Genomic DNA, 21,058 nt, shown 5'->3' on the forward strand with positions numbered 1-21,058 from the left:
GTTACTTTCATCTTAAAATATTTTCTTTGTGTAAGCTCGTAAAGTTTTTGAGATCCAAACAGATTTAACCAAATAAAAATAGAAGCCCACAAGGAAGAGGTACACTTAGACAATGATATATTTGTATTGAACTGGATTCCTGATGGTTAAGTAGATGACTGCACTTAAAAGACACACAGGGTCTAATGGATTGTGTTGCATCTTGTGAATTTGTCAATCCAGTTCCTCTCAGGAGTCCAAAACCATCTCTAAAATGTAGCAGAAGGCAAAGAATCTTGGTGGGATACATATCCCCTGATTTACTTATATTTCAGTTGGTGCAGAATTGATCCTTTGCCATTCAGTTTGTGAATCCAGAATGTGATGTCACTTTAACTGGCAGGGAAATGGCTTTGCTTGATTAAACTGTCTAGCAGTCAATGTGTGTTTTGATTGTTATTAGAAAGTCTAATAGCAAAAAAAAAATGGGCAGAATCTCTCAAGTGGATGAGTTGATTACAAACACTTGCCCATGTTTCTAAACGTTGTAGTGAAAAGAGATGTTAAAGACAATGAATAAATATTCAGATGCTACTATTCCTTCTTCATATCATGTGTGGATAACTTTTTATCAAGTGGAAATTTTGTACAGTAAGAGTTTCACAGGTGGAAAGCAGACAAAGTGCTGCAGAGGAAGGCTTGAGAACCTGAGTAGATGCTAAGAAGCTACCAGCAGGGCAGGGGAGCTGATTCTCCCCCTCTAATCTGCTCTTCTGAGACTCCACCTGGAGTACTGTGTCCAGATCTTGTGTCCCTGACACAAGAAGGGAATTGAACTATTGAGTAGCTCCAGAGGCCGCAGAAATGATTAGAGAGCTGGAGAGACTGTCCTGTAGGGGTAGCCTGCAAGAGTTAGGGCAGCTCAGCCTGGAGAAATGAAGGCTCAAGGGACATCTTAGGGCAGCCTTCCAGTACCTGAAGGGGGTCTGCTGGAAAGCTGGGGAGGGACATTTTGTGGTGCTGGGTCCAGCTCTAGAGCTCTCAGCACAGGAGAGAAATGGACCTGTTGGAGCACAGACAGAAGATGCTACAACAGGCTTGAAAACCTTCTGCTGTGAGGTCAGGCTGAGAGAGTTGGGATTGCTCAACCTGTAGAAAAGAAGGCTCCTGGGAGACCTGATAGCAGCCTTCCAGTATTTGAAGGGACCTCTAAGAAAGATGGAGACAGATATTTCATAGGATCATAGAATGGTTTAGGTCGGAAGGGGCCTCAAAGATCATCCAGTTCCAACCCCCCACCATAGGCAGGGGCCCCTCCCACTAGAACAGGTCACTCAAGGCCTCATCCAACCTGGCCTTAAACACCTCCAGGGAGAGAGCAGCCACAACCTTCCTGGGCACTCTGTGCCAGTGTCTCACCACCCTCACTGGAAAGAACTTCTTCCTAACACCTAGTTTAAATCTCCCTTCTTCCAATTTAAACCTATTACTCCTCATCCTGTCATTACAAGGCGTTAGCAGAGCCTGTTGTGACAGGACAAGGAGTAATGGTTTAAAAATGTAAGGAGAAGATTTATAGTAGATAACAGGTAAAAAAAAAATCCACTGAAGGTGGTGAGACACTGGCCCAGGTTGCCCAGAGAGGTGGTAGATGCCCCATCCCTGGAAACATTCCAGGTTAGGTTGTTTGGGGTCCTGAGCAACCTGATCTGATTGAAGACCTCCCTGCTGAGTTCAGGGCAGAGTGGACTAGAAGACCTTTAAAGGTTCTTTCCATCCTAAAGCATTCTATGATTCTGTGAAGAAATGACATACTTTCATGTACAGATAATTTCTCTGGAAGATTTCATGCTTTCAAACTTCTTCCCAGCTGGACACTGGGACTCACATTAGGAAGGCTGCACTCCACTTAGGTGAAGCTTGTCGAATATAATGAAGCTTTCATCTTCTGTTGTGCTTTCTGATAAGATTTTCTGTGACACCATTTACACTATTCCAGGCAAAACGAGTTCTGTTTTGTTTTGTTCTGTTTTAAGCTAAATTTTGTCTGCCTCCTATTTTAATGCAGCTTGGCAAGGCTCAGCCTGCTGTGCCTATGGCCAGATAGGAAGGATGATGAATAGCCCTGGAGTTGAGCTTTGTTTGAACAGCTGCAGAATTCACTTTAATATGGACTGAAATCTCTGTGACGAGGTTTATATTTGTTTTCCTGAATAGGAAAGATGTCATTCTGCACTGGAGTGAAACATCAAAGAGAAACAGGAGTTTTGTAACCCTGTGTTGGTCTCAGTGTAAAAAGGCAGGAGAAGCATCCTCAAAGCAAAGGGAAAAGCAAAGTTTTGTGGATTCTTGTGCTTAACATTAGATTCTATTCTTCTGAATTCCTGAGAACAAAATTTTCCCTCTCCCGTCTTGGGATTCCTTTCTAAATCACATAGAGAAGAATGGGGGAAAGAGGGGACATAAATATTCCTTTCTTTTGGAGTGTTTGAAGTTTTTTGAGGTAGATGTCATGATGTGACCCCCACCAACACAAAATCTGGTACCTCTTTTCATACCTGGGAGCATCTAATTCTTCCCTTACTGGGAAGAATACAAGAGACAAGTTTGAGAGCTAATGTCCCAATATTTATATTCTTCTTCTAAAATACAGATTCTGAGGCATGGAATGCTTTGGCTTTTGTGAAGAACACTGACCATCCCAGCTTTGGAAGCACTTGGATTTTTCAGATTCGTTTTTGCTGGCTTGGTTTTGTTGCGTCCTGATGATTGTGTTGCATGTGAGAATTTATCTGCAAATTAAGTACAACCTAAGCAGATCAAGGGAGGTTCTCATTCCCCTCCATTTTCCCCTAGTCAGGCCACATCTGGAGTATTCTGCCCAGTCCCAGGCTGAGACAGTGAGCTGCTGCACACTCTCTAGTGGAGAGTTCTAAAGATGCTGAGGAATGGGAGCATCTCTGTAAGGAAGAAAGACTGAGGAACCCAAGGCTGCTTAGCCTGGAGAAGTGCAGCTGAGAGATCTTCCCAACGCTCAGCATTATCCGAAGGGCAGGGGTGCAGGGGCAAGAGGATGGGTCTGATTCCTTTCAGTTGTGCCCAGCCACAGAACAAGGGGCATTGGACACAAACTGGAACTCACGAGGTCCCGTGTGAATGTGAGGAGAAACTGCTTTGCTATTAGGGTGCTCTGTGGAGCAGGCTGCCCAGAGAAGTTGTGGAGTCTCCTTCTCTGGAGAGATTCCAAACCCACCTGGATATTGTGATCCTGGCCAACCTGCTGTGAGTGACCCAGCTTTAATAGGGGACTTGAACTAGATGATCTCTTTAGGTCTCTTCTAGCCTCCAACATGTTGGAATTCTGTGATTTTACTCTGTGATTTTCTTTTGCTGACAAGAAGGTTTTATGCCTTCTGAGAAAGTGTTAATTAGTAAATAGAGAATTGTCTGTTTTGAAAGCCCTATTAAAACTCCCCAGCCTGCACTGAGTCATGCTGCAGTTGTTAGGATTAGAAATTCAGAGCCTGTTACCTGCACCCCTGGCTGAGTTTCTCTCTTTGTGCTTCTTTCACAGGTTGCTGTACATTTGATGAGCCTCTCAGTTCCTGTGGCTACAGTCAGTCTGATGATGATGATCTCAACTGGGACCAAGTGAATGCACCAATAAAGCCTTCCTCAGCTCAAGGGATGCCATCAGGTTGGTCTTTTGCTTTCTTTCTCTTTGACATTAGCTTAGGTGCTTCTTTAGCACTTCTTTACATTGTATTGTTAAAATACCACTTGGATACAATGCTTGTTGTGTTTAAGGTAATTTTGATATTGTTATTTAACATTGTGCTCTGGTTTTGGCTGGACCTCATTCCAGGTCAGCAACCCTGTATTCTGCTGAGCTAAAGATATATTCATAGAATCATAGAGTGGGTTGTGTTGGAAGGGACCTTAAAGATCACCTAGGTCCAACACCTCTATATAGACATAGAAACCTGCCACTGGAGCAGGCTACTCAAGGCCCTGTCCAGCCTGACCTTGAACACCTCCAGGGAGGGGCCATCCACAGCCTCCCTGTTTCAACGTCTCAATACCCTCACTGTAATGAATGCCTTATTAATATCCACTCCTCAGGCTCAAAGCCACTCTCCCTCATCCTATCACTACAAGCCCTTGCAAAAAGTCCCTCCCCAGATTTCTCATGGGCTCCCTGCAGGTACTGGAAGACCACTCTAAGGTCTCCTTGGAGCTTTCTCTTCTCTAGGCTGAACAGCTCCTGTCACTACAGGGGAGATGTTCCAACCCTCCAATCATAGTCTATCATTACAGCCATTCCTTTACCACTTCATACATAAACTTTATCCATTGGTTATTCCTCTTTACATTTATTTATGTCATTAATTTAGTTGTCTTGCTGGGTTAAGAGTTTCCCTCCTCTCATGCACTGATGTCCATCCCCTGGGGGGATGATTACCTGCAGCCCTCCTTAACATCTTCAGTTTTTATAGACTAAGCCTTCTTTAATTATTGTCATCCAAAGTAACCAAAGCGAAAAGACTTCTTCATAAAACCACTGTTTGGAGCATCATGGGACTTCTACATCTCAGAGTTATAGAATTCTGGGTTAGGATGAACCTTAAGGATCATCTGCTGCAAACTTCCTTGGGAAAAGCATGGCCTAAATAAGATTGCCCAGCATTTGTCCAGCTCAAATGAGCCTCAGAATTTAGTATAAATACACCCAAAACACTTAAAAGCATTGAAGACAGATGCCCTGGTGCTTCACATCCATTGCATTGAGTTCTTTAATGCACTTTGGCATTTCTGTAAATTACCTTTAACAGCTGTTTTTCTCATGGAAATGCTCTCCCTGTGTTTTTAGATAAAGAAAGTAGGAGAAAAATATGTGAATCTCCAGAAATGAAAAATGTCTTCTCCAAAATTGTCAAGCCCTGGAGCAGGCTGCCCAGGGAAATGCTGGAGTCACCATCCCTGGAGTGGCTTCAAAGCTGTGTAGATGTGTTGCTGAAGGACATGGTTTAGTGGTGACCTGGCAGTGCTGGGTTAACTTTTGGACTCAGTGATCAAGGTCTCCTTCAACTATGATTCTATGAACTTTAGTGTTTTTTTCTTTCAGCACTTTGATTCCTTTGACAGAGGTAAGACTCTCAACTTCAAGCTGAGCATTCATTTTCCCTGAGTCACGGCACTTGGATCGTCATGCTTAGATTAAGTTCATCATCCCAGATAAAGGAGGTTCTTGCAAATTCCTTTTCAAACTGGCTTCCATCCAATGGTCTTGGCACACACTGCTAAACATTTTCTGGACTATTTCATTAGTGCTTAATATTGTTTCTCAAGTTGGAGCACACACACATAGTTTATCAGTCATCTTGGCTTGCAGCAGAAGATATACATTCCTTTCCTCAATCGTGCCACTGGAAATTTTCTTTCTCTTCCAAATTTCATTCATTACTCTCCCCCAGTTGGATTTTTTGGAAAGCAATTATTATGTTTTTTGCAGTCTTGGCAGATAGGAGAGGTTCAAATCTATGTTCTTTCCTGTGATGACCACAGGCTTGAAGACGTTCTGGTCTGTTTTGGTTTCCCAGGGGCAAGAGTCCAGACTCCAGAGTGGTATTTTTATGGAAGGAAAATGATATCTCTGTAACTTTGTTTATCAGATGTCACACAACTCGTTTCTTATTTGTCTTCCTGCCCTTTTTTTTTTAATCAGCAGCCTGAAATAAAGTTCTGATGATCAAGTGAAAAAGGTATTACATTTGGTAATAAATTATATTTAGAGTTTAGGGAGTTTGATTTCTGCCCATAAAGGAAGTGAAATATGCTTTGGGAGTCTTGGGTCAGAAGATGAACGAGTTAGTTTGAGGAGGGCTGCGGATATTGGTGCCTTAAAAGGTCAAAAACCCCTTTGAGAGGGAAAGAGATGCTCACTTTTTGCAAATGAGATGCCATGTGTCTAAGGGCATGCATCAGTCAAGTGGGATCTAATATTTCCTCATAATTTAATCTAGACATTATTTTCCTGTACTTGTTCAAAACATTATCTTAATGACTTTAATTAGGGTTTTTTTTTTGGGTAGCCTTAGCCCAGAGAGTTACATGATACACTTCAAAAACTGATTTCAAGTAGGTTGTCAGCAGTTTCTCAGCTACATATTGCAAAGCAAAATAACTTCAGATGCTAATGAAAAGAACAGCTCAGATTAATAGTTTGTGGGGAATTGTTGGCTTGGAAGCTCAAATGCTTGATACAACAACGTTGTAATGCTAGGCTGTAATAAGAGCTCTCAGTTCAGTAGTCCCTTGTCAGGAGGGATAAAAAAAACCCCAAAACAAATAATGCACATAACATTCCTAATTTCAGGCAATATGCTCCAGTGAGTGAGCTGATGTCAATATATAATAGTTTGTGTAACTTGGTGGCAGCCGGGGAGAAGCTCAGTAGTTGTGGCATTTGATTTATTTTAATCTGCTTGAGGCTGCTGAGAGCAGAGCTCTGCTTCAGATAGATAAATGTTTTGGCTGGATGTGTTATTTCAGTGGCACAAAACACACACCATGTGATTTGCCATTGGAATGGGCTGCCCAGGGAGGTGGTGGAATCACTGTCCCTGGAAGTGCTCAAGAAAAGGATGGATGAGGCACTTAGTGCCATGGTCTAGTTGACTGGATAGAGCTGGGTGCTAGGTTGGACTGGATGATCTTGGAGCTCTCTTCCAACCTGGTTGATTCTATGATGTTCATGTATAGCTGTGTGTGCACATTCATGCACACAAGACATCTTTACAGCTTCCTATCAGTGAAGGTGTAAAGACCACACATCAGTGGTTTACCACACAATCTGGTTTTAGATGAAAATTGGCAATTTGAATCAAAGATAACAGTAAAAAGTGTTTCTTGCAGTAAATTTTAATCCCTGACTGACTGTGTGTCCAGGTTAGAGCTAGGGCAGAACCAATTCTGTTTGGGGATTTGGTTTCTCAGCTCAGCATCTGCTCAGTGAGGACACTTTCTCAGGTTCAGGGCAGGTTTGCCACAGTGGCTGCATCTCTAGCAGTGAGAATGCTGATGGGGTGGGTTGCTGCCAAGGGCTGGGCTGCAGAAAGCTCTGGCTTGGGCTTGCTCCTCTCCAGACCACAGGCACTGTGAAATCTTGTGCTCTGCCTTGTAAGGCAGAGGTGGCAACTGCAGGGAGGAACAGACAGGACAAGTGATCCTCAACTGACCAACAAGGGATTCCATCCCATGGACATCATCTTTAGGATAAAACTTGAGGGGTCATCAAGATCAAGCCTGGTATTCAATGGCTGGTAGCCCAAGAGGAATCTGTCTATTCTGCCTTCAGTCCCAATCCATATGTTCCCAAGTCTGATTCTAGAATCTAGCTCCTAAATCTGGTTCTCACCTGGTGCTGAGTCCAGCCTGAGACTTCTTCAGTACCTGCCTTCAGCATCAGTGGCAACTGTGGTGATAGTATTGCCATTAGGGGTTGGGTTTGGTATTAGTTGGTATCTCTTTGTCTGTATTTCGGATTGAATGTTAGGAAGAAGTTCTTCACTAGGAAGGTGATGAGATGCTGGAACAGGTTGCCCAGGGAGGTGGTGGAATCTCTGTTGCTGGAGGTGTTTATGGCCAGGCTGGATGTGGCTCTGAGCAACCTGATCTAGTGTGAGATGTCCTTGCCCATGGCAGAGGGGTTGGAACTGGATGACCCTTGAGGTTCCTTCCAGCCCTGATAACTTTGTGATTCTGTTTCACTAGGCTGTTCTTATTTCCATCCCAACTGATTTAGTTTCTTTCATAACCCATCAGTCTCTTTCCCTTTTCCCCTTTGGGAAGGCAGAGGCATTTGTAGAGAGCCTCTGGCACTTGTCTAGTGGCCAGCTCAGCCCTGACCTGTGACACTGTCAGAGAAACATGAAGTTATCGCTACTAAAGCAAGCAGGGTGCTGGCTGTATAATTTCTGTGATAAATATAAACATGACCTTTAAGGAATCACTACTGATCTGCAATTGCATTAAACAGACCCAAACAGCAATGACACCATAATATATATTTCAGTAGATATTTGGATGGATTACACGAGGGTGGTTAACCCCCTGCTCTTCTGTTTGGAGTGGCCTGTGCCTCAGAGGTGGTAAATGCTGTAGGAAGAGCAGCTCTTCCTTTTCTCAGCCTCTATCTGTTCCCAAACTGTTTATAAACAGTGTCAAAACTGTAATTATAGAAACACTTAGTTATTATTAATTCCATCTTGCTTTGGCCTACAAAACATTTTCAGCAGTTAGATATTAATGTGGAGATTTAATACACACTTACAATTTACAAGCTGAAGAATTAATATATATGTAAATGAAATGCATAAGCACAGTTTGCTACTTGAGAACAACTGGCACATAGCAGCGAAGAGGAGGAAGGGTCAGAGCTATGAAACAAGGAGTTATGTAAGGTCAGGAGTAGTCCAAGGAATGAGTGGCATAAGATTCGACTCACACCTTAAGTACTGGGTTCAGTTTTGGGACCTTCACTACAAGAAGGACATTTTGGTGCTGGAAGGAGTCCATAGATGGGTGACAAAGCTGGGGAAGGATCTAGAGAACAGGAGGATTCCTGCTGTGAAGACAGGCTGAGGGAACTGGGGTTGTTTAGGCTGGAGAAAAGGAGGCTATAGAGAGACCTCTCTACAACTCACTGAATGGACATTTTAGTAAGGTGAAGGTCAGTCTCTTCTCCCAAGGAGCAAGCAACAAGATGAGGAGAAATGACCTTAAGCTGGGTGTTAGAAAGGCTCTCTGGAGATCATCTAGTCCAATCCCTCTGTTAAAGCAACCTGAGAGCTTTGTTCAACAATCAGAATAATCTGAGAATCATGGAATCAGTTTTGTTGGAAAAGACCTCTAAATCATTGTCTACTTCTGCCAAGTGTGGTGCTAAACCATGCCCCCAGCTACATCTGCTTATTGCTTGCTGTGACAGCTTGCATGTATCTCATGCTCATCTTTATACCTTCTGCCCTGACTTAGAGGTTTCAGCACCTGCCACTAGTATTTGGGTTATTACAAACATTGAGCATCCACTTTAGGAAGTTTCATCTGAACATGAAGAGGAATTTTTTTCTTGTGAGGGTGGCTGAGTGCTGGAACAGGCTGCCCAGAGGGATTGTGGAGTCTCCCTCTCTGGAGATATTCAAAACCTAGTTGACTGGATAGGGCTGGGGGCTGGGTGCTAGGTTGGCCTGGATGATCTTGGAGGTCTCTTCCAACCTGGTTGATTCTATGATTCTAACCCACCTGGATGTGTTCCTGTGTGATCTGGTATAGGTGGTCCTGCTCTGGCAGGGAGGTTGGACTGGATGAGCTTTCCAGGTGCCTTCTAGCCCCTAACATTCTGTGATTCTTGCAGAGGGAAGTAGGAGATCTGTTGCCATCAGAATCTCTGGTTCTGAGTTGCTGATAGTGTTCTTAGTTTGATGAATAAGTTACTAGACACTTGGTCATGTTTTTTGTCACATCTTTGATAGATCAAATAGTGGGGGTAATTCATAGGGTCACAGAATACCAGATTGAAGGGACCTCAAGGGTCATCTAGTCCAATCATTCAGGGTAAGAACATACTTGAAATGAGATGGCCCAGTACCCTGTCAAGCTGGGCCTTGAAACTCTCTAATGCATGGGAATCCACCACCTCTCTTGGGAGTTTATTCCCATATGGATTCACTCAATTACTTCCTGTAGATGTCCTTTATATATTATTTTGATTTTACACTCTTTTCTTTTTCTGAGGGACAATGTCTTGAATATAAAGAGGTAATGCCCAGCATAGGTGACTGGCTTTCAGATTTCCATCTTTATTCAGTATTTATACTCTAACTTTGTCCTTCTCCCTTACACATACCATCAGCCCTCTGATAATACCAACATAGCATCACAGAGTCTAAAAATTGCACAATCATAGAATGATAGGAGTTGGAAGGGAGTTCCAGAGATCATCAAGTCCAACCTTGCCAAAGCAGGGTTGCTTAAGGCAGGCCACACAGGAACACATCCAGATGGCTCTTGAAAGTTTCTAGAGAAGATTTCATAACATCTCTTGGCAGCCTGCTCCAGTGCTCCATCACCCTTACAGCAAAGAAGTTTTTCCTCATGTTGAAGTGGAACTTCCTGTGCTCCAGTTTGTATCTGTTGCCCTTCACCCTACCACAGAATACCACTGAAAAGAGACTAGCACCTTCCTCTTGACACCCACCCTTCAGATATGTGTAAATATTAATAAGATCTCCTCTCACTCTTGGGGACATGGTTTAGTGTTGACCCTTCAGCACTGAGTTGAGGTTGGCTTGCCTGATCTTTGAGGTCTCTTCCAACTGGATGAATGCTGTGATTCTGTGATTTTCCAGGCTAAGCAGTCCTGTGTCTCTCAGACTTTCCTTGTCAGATGCTCCAGTCCCTTCATCACCTCATAGCCTCTCTCACATATCTCTGTTCCTCTTGAACTGGGGAGCACAGAAACAGACACAATACTTCAAAAGTGTTCTCACTAAGACAGAGTAGAGGGGGAGGAAAACCTCCTTAACCTCCTGGCCACACTCTTCTTAATGCACTCCAGAATACCATGGTCTTCATGGCCATGAGGGCACGTTGCTATCCCATGGATAACTTTTTGTCCACTGCATGTATTGCCCTCATGTTTGAATGCAAGTGGAAGCGAGGGGACATGCTATACTAGAATCCAGCACTGATTGCTACAGGCTTGTTCAACATATTGCCCTTCTGGCCAAGGGAGACAATGGCAGCCTGTGGTGCATCAGGAAAGGTGCTTCTAACAGGTCTAGGGAGGTTCTTCTCCCATTCTACTCTGCCCTAGTGAGACCACATCTGGAATATTGTGTCCAGTTTTGGGGGCCCCAGTTCAGGAGAGACAGAAACCTGCTGGAGAGAGTCCAGAGGAGAGCCACGAGGAGGACTGGGGGACTTGAGCATCTCCCCTATGAAGAGAGACTGGGAGCCCTGGGGATGTTTAGTCCAGAAAAGAGAAGGCTGAGAGATCTCATCAACATGTGCAAAGATCTGAGGGGTGGGTGTCAAGTGGCTGGGGCCAGTCTCTTTTCAGTGGTCTGCAACAATAAGACAAGGAGCAACAGCTACAAACTGGAACATAGAAGGTTTCACCTCAACATGAGCAGAAACTTCTTTACAGTGAGGATGAAACAGGCTGCCCAGAAAGGTTGTGGAGTCTTCTTCTCTGAAGACTTTCAAAACCTGCCTGGATGCATTCCTGTGCAGACTACCCTGGAGGGTCCTGCCTGGGCAGGAAGATTGGACCTGAAGGTCTTTGGAGGTCATTTCCAAACCTTTAAGTTTCTGTGCTATTTGACTGGAAAATGATGATCTGGCAAATTAAGACTCCTTTAATATTTGAGGAACTCTTCAGTGGAAGTCAGAGGCTATAAGAAAAGTGTGGCAATTGACTTATTAATCCAGAAAGTTCTCAAAGCAACCTGGAAGATGAGGTTGGCTGCTGCTGAGGGCGTTTTAGTGTCTCACCATGTAGTGCCATACTCATTTACCTTGCTGTGATTCCATGCTCCTGCTGAGGTTACATATAACACCTGCCACAATATATGCTAAGAAGCAGCTCACATAACAAACTAGACAATGGATCTGGGTTTGAAATGGATTTCTTGACAGCAAAAATGTGTAGAATTGCAAAGTTAGACACTAGAAACTCAATCTCCCTCCCATCCTCTACCCATAGTGCCAGACATTGTCCTGCTGGTTGAGCATGTCAGAGTCCTGTTTCAGATTTCCCTGCTAAATTACAGGTAGAAAAACAATGTATGACTGAGCTTTGGGTTGTGTGTTTGTTATCTCTCTCTGGAATGTTCATGAGGAGTTTTGCCTGATGAGACAGGAGTATCCCAACAGGTGAGAGTGAAAGTGAGCTAGGAGAAACCCAACAGGAGGGAGAGAAAGTGTTTCATATTCATAGAGTCATAGAATCAAGCAGGTTGGAAGAGACCTCCAAGATCATCCAGGCCAGCCTAGCACCCAGCCCTATCCAGTCATCTAGACCATGGCACTAAGTGCCTCACCCAGGCTTTTCTTGAATACCTCCAGAGATGGCAACTCCACCACCTCCCTGGGCAGCCCATTCCAATGCCAATCACTCTCTCAGCCAACAGCTTCCTCCTAACACCCAGCCTATTGTGAAGGTAGTAAAGCATAATTTAAGTACTACTACTACTTTTGCCTTACCTTCTGGGGAAGTAACATTTCATAGAAGAGTAGAAATTGTTTCAGTTAGAAAAGACCTCTAAGTTTGTCAAGTCCAACTATCATTTCTGAAACCATTATGGTCTGCAAACTTCAGTTACTGCTGGTGAAAGCTCTTGGTTCAGGAAAGACAACACAGAGTGTAAATTTTCCTTGCTGGGGATGTGCTTGAAACATGCAAATGCGCCTCAGAAAGTCTGGGTCCCCCCAGCAATATAAATGAAGTGCTGCAGTGTAGGGTTCTCTAGGTACTCAGTTGTTACCAGCCATGCTGTGGGTAATTTACTGCTTCTGCTCCAGTTTCAGCACACTGGTATTAGGTAGCAAAACAAATTTCATGCCTCTTTGCCTGCTTGTTTTCTTCTACTGGAGAATGTAAATAATTTGCCTGTTTGAGAAGAACTGCAGCTGGTAAAAATCTTATGAGGACTTTAGCCTGCAGAAGACCTGGACTGAGAGGGAAGCTCAGTGCTGACCAATAGATAAAAGGCAGGGGGGTCTAGAGGATGGGGCCAGACTCTTTTCAGTGATTCCCAGTGACAGGGCAAGGGGCAACAGATACAAACTGGAGTCCAAGAGGTTCCATCTGAACAGGAGGAGAAAATTCTGTGCTGTGAGGGTGCTGGAGCCCTGGATGAGGCTGCCCAGAGAGACTGTGGAGTCTTCTTCTCTAGAGAGCTTCCATAGGCACCATTGTGATCTTGACCAAGCTGCTGTGGGTGACCCTGCTTTGGTAGAGGGGTTAAGCTAGATGACCTCCAGAAGTCCTTTCTAATCCCCACTGTGCTGGGATTCTGTGACTGTGAGTAAATGTGTATCTGAAGGTACTGCACTCACTGCACTGCAAGGGGGAAAGGAAGGAGAACAATCAGAGTATTCCTAAACAAGCTTTTCTTTAGTAATTAATGCACTCTTCATTTCTTGCAGTCTTGAGGAGTTTTCTTTCAGTCTCATGCTTATCCCTTCAGATTTCTTCTTATCCATCCCGCCCTTTAGAAACTAATAAAGAATGGATCAAAACTTTTCCTTGCATCTACAGGCTTTAGAGTGTGTAACGAGGCTGTCTCCATTTTGGGGGCTAAGTCAGTTATTTCCTGACTTAGAACTTTATTAGAACTGGTTTTAGAGTTTTTAGGACAGCTCCACATGACAAGACCACAGTGATAGTCACCACTAGAACACTGGCCAACTGGAGATGGGCTCCACCACTCTTCTTTAGGAGATAAAAGTAATGATTCCTCAGGGAATCATCTTCTTGGCATATTATTTTAAAGGCCTTTTGCTGAAATTAAAGAGGGAATTCTTGTCTCAATTAGATTTATGGGAGATTTTTTTCATCCCTTCTTACAGTGCCTAATTTGTTGGCAGGCATTGATGACTGATAGTATGCTGTTAGCAGCTTGAGCTGTGACTAGAGTAAGAGCAGCCAAAAAGTCATTGATTTGAGTGATTTGAGGCAGAGGTCATTAAATGCTGCATCAGAAAGCTATTTGGCAAAGCTGTCATTCACGGAGTGCTTGTTTGTTGGGTTGAATTGGAAATGACTCTGAAGTACAAGACAGTGATAAAGAGTCACACACACACGAAATGAGAGCATGGTGGGGCCTGGAAGGGACCACTGGAGATCACCTAGTCCAATTCTCCTGCTAAAGCAGAGTCACCCACAGCAGGCTGCCCCCAGGATCACAATATCCATGCAGGTTTGGGATCTCTTCAGAGAAGGAGACTCCACAACTTATCTGGGCATCTTGCTCCGGGGCTCTGGCACCCACACAGCAAAGAAAATTTCCCTCATGTTTCTGGGTTCCAATTTGTGTCTGTTGCCCCTTGTCCTGTGACTGGGAACCACTGAAAAGGGTCTGGCTCCATCCTTTCTCCTCCCTTCCCTATTTGTCTGTTGATCAACAAATTGCCTCATCTTGCTCATCTCCAGGCTCAACAGCCCCAGGTGTCTCAGGCTTTCCTTCTCACAGAGATGCTCCACTCCTCTCAGCATATTCATAGCCTCTTCTGGGCTCTCTAAAGTAGTTTCTTGTCTCTCTTGCACTGGAGAGCCCAGAACTGGCCCCAGCTGTCCAGCTGTAGCTTCACCAGAATACCTTCCTCCTCACCAATGTCAAAGCCAGAACAATGTTCCAGCCAAAACAATATTTTAATCACAGTTTAAGAACAAAAGTATTTTTAGCATCTCCTTTTGTCTTTCTTCTTTTAGCAGAGAATTGTTCTGTTTAAATTATGTCACTAACATTAACCAAGCCTTGTAGGAAGTTTGCTATGCAATATTTTCAAGGCTACAGTAGAAGTGTGCTGGGAAATGTCTACTATTTTTTGCAGATTGCAGTTTCTTCTCTCAGCATTTATGTAATGTATTTATGTAAAAGTGGTAGAAATGTCTCTGTGTAAAGGTTGCATAAACAACAGTTTTTGAGCAGAAGTCATGGCTTCCACCAATAGCAGCACATTTAGGCTTCAAGTGCCTCTAGGTACCTATGCTTTCTGGACTATGACCATCAGGATGTGTGAGGTGATTTTCTCCTTCTCTCAGAGCATTTGCTCTGCTCTCATGAGACTCCACATTCAGAACTGTGTCCAGCTCTGGAGTTCTCAGTGCAGGAGAGCCACAGACATATTGGAGCAGAGTCACAGGAAGCCACAAAAATGATCCATGGGCTAGAATCCCTCTTCTGTGAGGACAGGCTGAGACAGTTGGGATTGTTCATCCTGGAGAAGAGAAGGATCCAGAGAGACCTTGGGGCAGCCTTTTAGTACCTGAAAGGGGCCAATAAGAAGGCTGGGGAGGGACTTGCTACAAGGACTTCTAGTGATGTGACATGGATTTAAGCTGGGAGGTTGGAGAATTAGACAGGACATTAGGAAGAAATTCTTTAGAGTGAGGGTGATGAGACACTGGAACAGATTGCCCAGTAGGTTGTAGATCTCCCCTCCCTGGAAAGGTTCAAGACCAGGTCAGACAGAGCCTTGAGCAGCCTCATCTAGTAGCAGTTGTCCCAGTCCATGGAGGCTAGGTTGCAACCAGGTGATCTTTAAGGGTCCCTTCCAACCCAAACCATTCCATAATTCCATGACTTCTGCTGCCAGGTTGAGGACAGGCATGTAGCAGCATGTCAGGTGACTGCAGAGGTGAGTTAATGCAGAAGGAAATAGCTTGGATTCTGTTTGGTGTTGCATTGAAGTCCTCCTGGAGGCAATCAGTTTGCCCCTCCATATCAGGCACAATTTTAATTTCCTTGTATATGTTCACAGAACTCAGAGTCAGGAGAAGAAGCAATTAAAAGGCTTTCATTAATTGCATGAGCTGAATTAAGGAGCTCAGTACTTTTGTTCTCAGTGTTGAAGCAATATAGTTATTTCCCTCACCAGCTGAAATAATGCTGCCTTCATCTAGAAGTCACAACATTTCTAATCAGCTGCATTTCAGGAGCACAAAGGAAGAAAAAGAAACACTGTCTGGACCTCATTGAGAAATTAATGATGTACAGAGCTGTTTAATTATGAGCAAACAGGTGCAGGTAATTATCCAAGTCATAATGTTGCAGCAGCTAATAACGTCAAATATTTGTGATAATTGCCCGCCGGCAACTGATCGCAGCTCTCGGCTCCTCACGTGGGGCAGAGCTGAAAAGCACTTTTCAGTACACTTGCACTCATCTGTGCACAAAGAGGAAAAGGTGGTGAGGCACTGGCCTAGGCTGACAGAGACGTGGTAGATGCCCCATCCCTGGAAACGCTCCTGGTCAGGTTGGATGGAGCTCTGAGCAACCTAATCAAGAATCTTAGAATTCTAGGTTATGACTGATCTTAGAATCAACCAACTAGGTTGGAAGAGACCTCCAAGATCATCCAGGCCAGCCTAGCACCCAGCCCTAGCCAGTCATCTAGACCATGGCACTAAGTGCCTCAGCCAGGCTTTTCTTCAACACCTCCAGAGACGCTGACTCCACCACCTCCCTGGGCAGCCCATTCCAATGCCAATCACTCTCTCTGGCAACAACTTCCTCCTAACACCCAGCCTATACTTCCCTTGGCACAACTTGAGACTGTGTCCCCTTGCTCTGTTGCTGGTTGCCTGGCAGAAGAGACCAACCCCACCTGGCTACAGCCTCCCTTCAGGTAATTGTAGACAGCAATGAGGTCCCCCCTGAGCCTCCCCTTCTCCAGGCTGCACACCCCCAGCTCCCTCAGCGTCTCCTCTTAGGGTTTGTGTTTCAAGCCTCTCACCAGCTTTGTCGCCCTTCTCTGGCCATGTCCTTAATGAATGCAGGAGGGTTGGGCTATGTGACCTTTAAAGGTCCCTTCCAGACAAAAAAATGTTGTGAATCTTTGAGGCCAAATATGGATTACTGGGTCCAGTTCGGGGCTTCCCAGTTCAAGAGAGACAAGGAACTACTGGACAGAGTTCAGCAGAGCACATGAAGTTGCTGAGGGGACTGGAGCATCTCTGTGAGGAGGAAAGGTTGAGAGATGTGTGGCTGTTTAGCCAGTAGAAGTGCAGCCTGAGAGGGGATCTTCTCAGTGCTGATGAGACCCCACTTGCAGAACTGTGTCCAGCTCTGGAGTTTTCAGTGCAGAAGAGACATGGACATATTGAAGCAGGGCCAAAGTAAGCCACACACTCTGCATGTGTTTAAAAGTCCTTTGGATGTGATGCTTGAAGACATGGCTTAAGGGTGAACTTTGTGGAGTGGGGATACCAGTTGGACTTGATGATCCCAGAGGTCTTTTCCAACCAGAATGTGTCTGTGATTTTGTGAATGGCTGAAGGGATGAATAGCTAAAGGGTCAAGGGAATGGGAGCAGACTCTTTGCAGTGGTGTCCTGTGACAGCACAAGGGGCAACAGACATAAACCACAACCCAGGGGGTTACAGCTGCATGTGAGGGGAAATTTCTTTGCCCTGAGGACTACAGAATCCTGGAGCAGGCTGCCCAGAGAGGTTGTGAGGTTTCTTTCTCTGGAGACATTCGAAACCTGCCTAAACATTGCAATTATGGGCAACCTGCCATGGGTGACCCTGCTTTAGCTGGAGGGTTGGGCTAGGTGATGCCTAGAGGTCCCTTCCAACCCTCCCGGTGCTGAGATTCTGTCACAATAGGTTTATATTTGGTGTAGCCTTCACAGCTGCACAGCACCAGCAGGAAGACTGTGTTTCTCCTTTTCTACACATCTGTGTCAATTATCCTTGTCCAGCTTCTCCTTTGCTTTCACCATTCTTTTCTCTTCCAAGCTGTATGGAAAATGCCTCCAGCTTTTATTTGCCATTCAGTGTGTTATTAAGGTTTAGATGAGATATATCCTTTTCTATCAAGTCATTCCCCTTTATAGCTTTATTTTCACTAAACAGCAGTGATGTTCTGACTCAACAGCAAATGAGTCATAAAAAAAAAACCTTCTCCAAAGTGGAGTATTTCTGGAATCTGAGATCTGTAATTGTTATGACTTACTGAAAGATATTTAGCAATATACAGATGAAACCATCCAGACATAAATAAAAAGTTCTGCAGCTTTGTTTCCCATTAATGAATCTGCCTTGGAAGTTCCAGGAAAGAGCTCCTCTGAGATCTTTTAATTACCAATATCACTGTCGTTTAAATGAAAATACTCTTGGAAATGCTTGTTCTCTACCTGCAATAGGGCAATAAAAATTGCTACTGCAATGATGCTTCGCCAACTAGAGTGCTGCTATTTATCTGTTGTGTCTGGCAAATGGAGTTTGCCCTGCCTAAGAGTACCTACAAGTCCTCTGGAGGGCCATGAAAATGAGCAGGGCTTGGTACAGCTCTCCTACAAAGACAGGCAGAGGGAGCTGGGGTGGTTCAGCCTGGAGAAGAGAAAGCTCCAAGGAGACATAACAGCAACCTTTCAGTACTTGAATGGGGCCTGGAAGGAGGATGGAGAAAAGCTGTTTACAAAGGCCTGCAGCAATAGGATGAGGGGCAATGGCTGCAGACTAGAGAAGAGTAGATTTAGGTTGGGCATGAAGTTCTTTACCATGAGGATGGTGGACCACTGGAACAAGTTGCTTGGGGAGGTTATTGAGGCCCCAACCCTGGAGGTATTGAAAGTGAGGCTCAACAATGTTCTGGGGAACCTGCTCTAGTTGAGGATGCCCCTGCTGACTGCAAGGTAGGATTGGACTAGGTGACCTCTGGAGGTCCATTCTAACCCAAGCCATTCTATGATTTTATGGTATAATCTCAGCTTGTCTTCTTTGAGGCCTTTGAGATCATCCCATCCAGTGCAAGTACTCCAAATTCTGCTGAATCCCCTATCATAGACTTTACATCCAGCATCAACTGCTGTCTTTGTTGCTGTTTGCTGTTTACTACTCCCAACTGGAGATGCTTTTTCTCAGCATTACTATCATTCGCAGATTTGTTTCCTAACTGAAGCATTGCTGGTGCACTGCACTTCAGCACATCATTGATGCCTGGGGAAGCACCAACTGTCACATTCCCTGAAGGGTTTTGGGATATCTGGTTGGGGGTTTTTGATTCACTTTTTGCCTGTTAAAATATCACAGAATCATAGAATCAAGCAGGTTGGAAGAGACCTCAGGATCATCCAGGCCAACCTATCCCCCAGCCCTAGCCACTCAACTAGACCATGGCACTAAGTGCCTTATCCAGGCTTTTCTTGAACACCTCCAGGGACAGCAACTCCACCACCTCCCTGGGCAGCCCATTCCAATGCCAATCACTCTTTGTCCAAAACTTCCTCCTAACATCCTTTCTTTATATTTGTCCTCATTTAAGGAGAATTTGCTGGAATATTTGAAGATAGGCCTCAGAAAGCATGAATAATTCTGGCTGCATGTATTCTGACTCTGGCTAGAACCACATTGATGGTCCCTCGTGCTTCTGCTGAACCTCAGGATATTCTGAGCCAAGGTTGTTGCTTTTGCTTTGAAAGGAACAGATAGAATCGTAGACTTTTAGGATCATTAATGTTGGAAGTGACTTCTAAGATCATCAAGTCTAACCTTCTACCCGACACCTCCATGACCAGCAAGCCATGTCCTGAAGTTCCACCTCTCATTTTTTTAACACCTCCAGGGATGGTGACTCTACCTTCTCCCTGGGCAGCCTGTTCCAATTCTTGACCACTCTTTCAGTAAAGAATTTTTTCTCCTAACATCCAATCTAAAGTTGCCCTGGTGCAGCCTGAGGCCACACGAAGAGGCTAGGTTTCACTTGGCTTCCAAACCTGCAGCTGCATTACTTGTGTTCAAAAGAAGCGATGTTACCATCTGCTTTTGTCCCAAGGTGTTCTTCAGTATGTAACACAAAGCCTCCTGCTTGCTTCCAAGCCAAGGTTAAACTCTGGAAAAGCATTTTCAGAAAAGGAGACCATTTTCCACTCATTTTCCATCTATTTTGAGGTTGTTAATTAAGTGTGAGCAGCAGCTTTGCCCTCATCTGATGTTCTTTGTCTGCAGAGCTAAAGTTCGTTATATGCGACGTGTTAATTACAGCACAGTAATTAAAAGTATAATTACTGGTTTTCTTTGTTCAGTACAGTCTATTCTATGGTTTCAAAAAGCATTTTGCCTCAAATATTTTCATGGTCTCTTAAAAAGGGACAAATCCCTTTGTTAGAAATGAAATACTCAAGTACATTTAATTGCTCTTTTTGGAAGAGAAATCGCAGAATCATAGAGTCATTAAAATTGGAGAAGACCTCCAAGATCATCAAATCCAACTCTCAACCCCCTCTACCATGACCACTAAAACATGTCCCAAAAGGACATGTCTGCATCTGTTTTGATCATCTACAGGGATGGTGATTTCACCACTTCCATGGGCAGCCTGTTCCAGGGCTTGACAACCCTACTGGAGAAGAATTGTTCCTCTTGCCCAACTTAAACCTCCCCTTCTGCAACTTGAGGCCACTTTCTCTCCTCATCTGATTTGTTGTTTAGGTGGCACCTGCCTCACTCCAGTCTCCTTTCAGGGAGTTGTAGAGAGTGAGAAAGTCCCACCTTAACCTCCTTTTCTTACAGAATCACAGATTTATTGAGGCTGGAATAGACCTCTGATATCATCAAGTCCAGCCTATGACCTAACACCACCACATTGACCAGAGCATGGTGTTATGTGCCACATCCAGACTTTCCTTAAACACCTCCAGGGACAGCAACTCCACCACCTCCCTGAGCAGCCCATTCCAGTGTCTGATTACACTTTCTGTGAGGAAGTGCTTCTACCATCCAGTCTAAACTTCACCTGGTGAAGCTTCAGGCTGCCCAGGGGCATTGTATAGTCTCCCTTTCTGGAGATATTCAAGCCTGACCTGGATGCATTCCTGTGTGATCTGCTATAGGTGATCCTGCTTTGGCAGAGGGGTTGGACTGGATGAGCTTTCAAGGTGCCTCCCAGCCCCTAACATTCTGTGATTCAGGCCTTGACCTCTTGTCACAGGTTGAACAAACTTTCCAATGCCTGACCATAATACTTTGTCACAATAAGATGAAAAATCCTGGTGGAAATTGTGAACACATCATACTTAGAACTGGAGCAACACATTGATTGTTAGCATCTAGGACTAGAGCCTGAAGCTGAATGATGGTTTCTCTGGTTCTAAATTATGTTAGCCAGATGGGTGCAAATGCTCACAGCTGGAGGTGTGATGGGCTGTATTTTGTGAGTAGAAGTTTCTTGTAATTTAAATTGATGAAGAGACCCCAGTAACAGAGTTTTTCTGTGCTGGAGCTCACCCAGAGAAGAGTGAGGAGGCTTGTGAAAGGCTTGGAGCACATGACTTATGAGGTGCATCT

The 21,058-nt window shown here is 44.4% G+C and overlaps 1 protein-coding gene across 11 annotated transcripts in view; it reads left to right on the plus strand.

The window, feature by feature from the left end:
- The window catches only part of PTPRM (protein tyrosine phosphatase receptor type M), a 598,091-nt gene that overhangs the window by 126,439 nt on the left and 450,594 nt on the right, over positions 1–21,058 (plus strand). For all 11 annotated transcript variants that reach the window (XM_064150185.1, XM_064150178.1, XM_064150183.1 and 8 more), the window contains exon 2: positions 3,554–3,676. In XM_064150185.1, coding sequence (XP_064006255.1) covers positions 3,554–3,676 — 123 coding nt within the window. The remainder of the gene's footprint in view (positions 1–3,553; positions 3,677–21,058) is intronic.

The sequence above is a fragment of the Pogoniulus pusillus genome, chromosome 10, assembly GCF_015220805.1.
Source record: "Pogoniulus pusillus isolate bPogPus1 chromosome 10, bPogPus1.pri, whole genome shotgun sequence".
Taxonomy (NCBI): Eukaryota; Metazoa; Chordata; class Aves; order Piciformes; family Lybiidae; genus Pogoniulus; species Pogoniulus pusillus.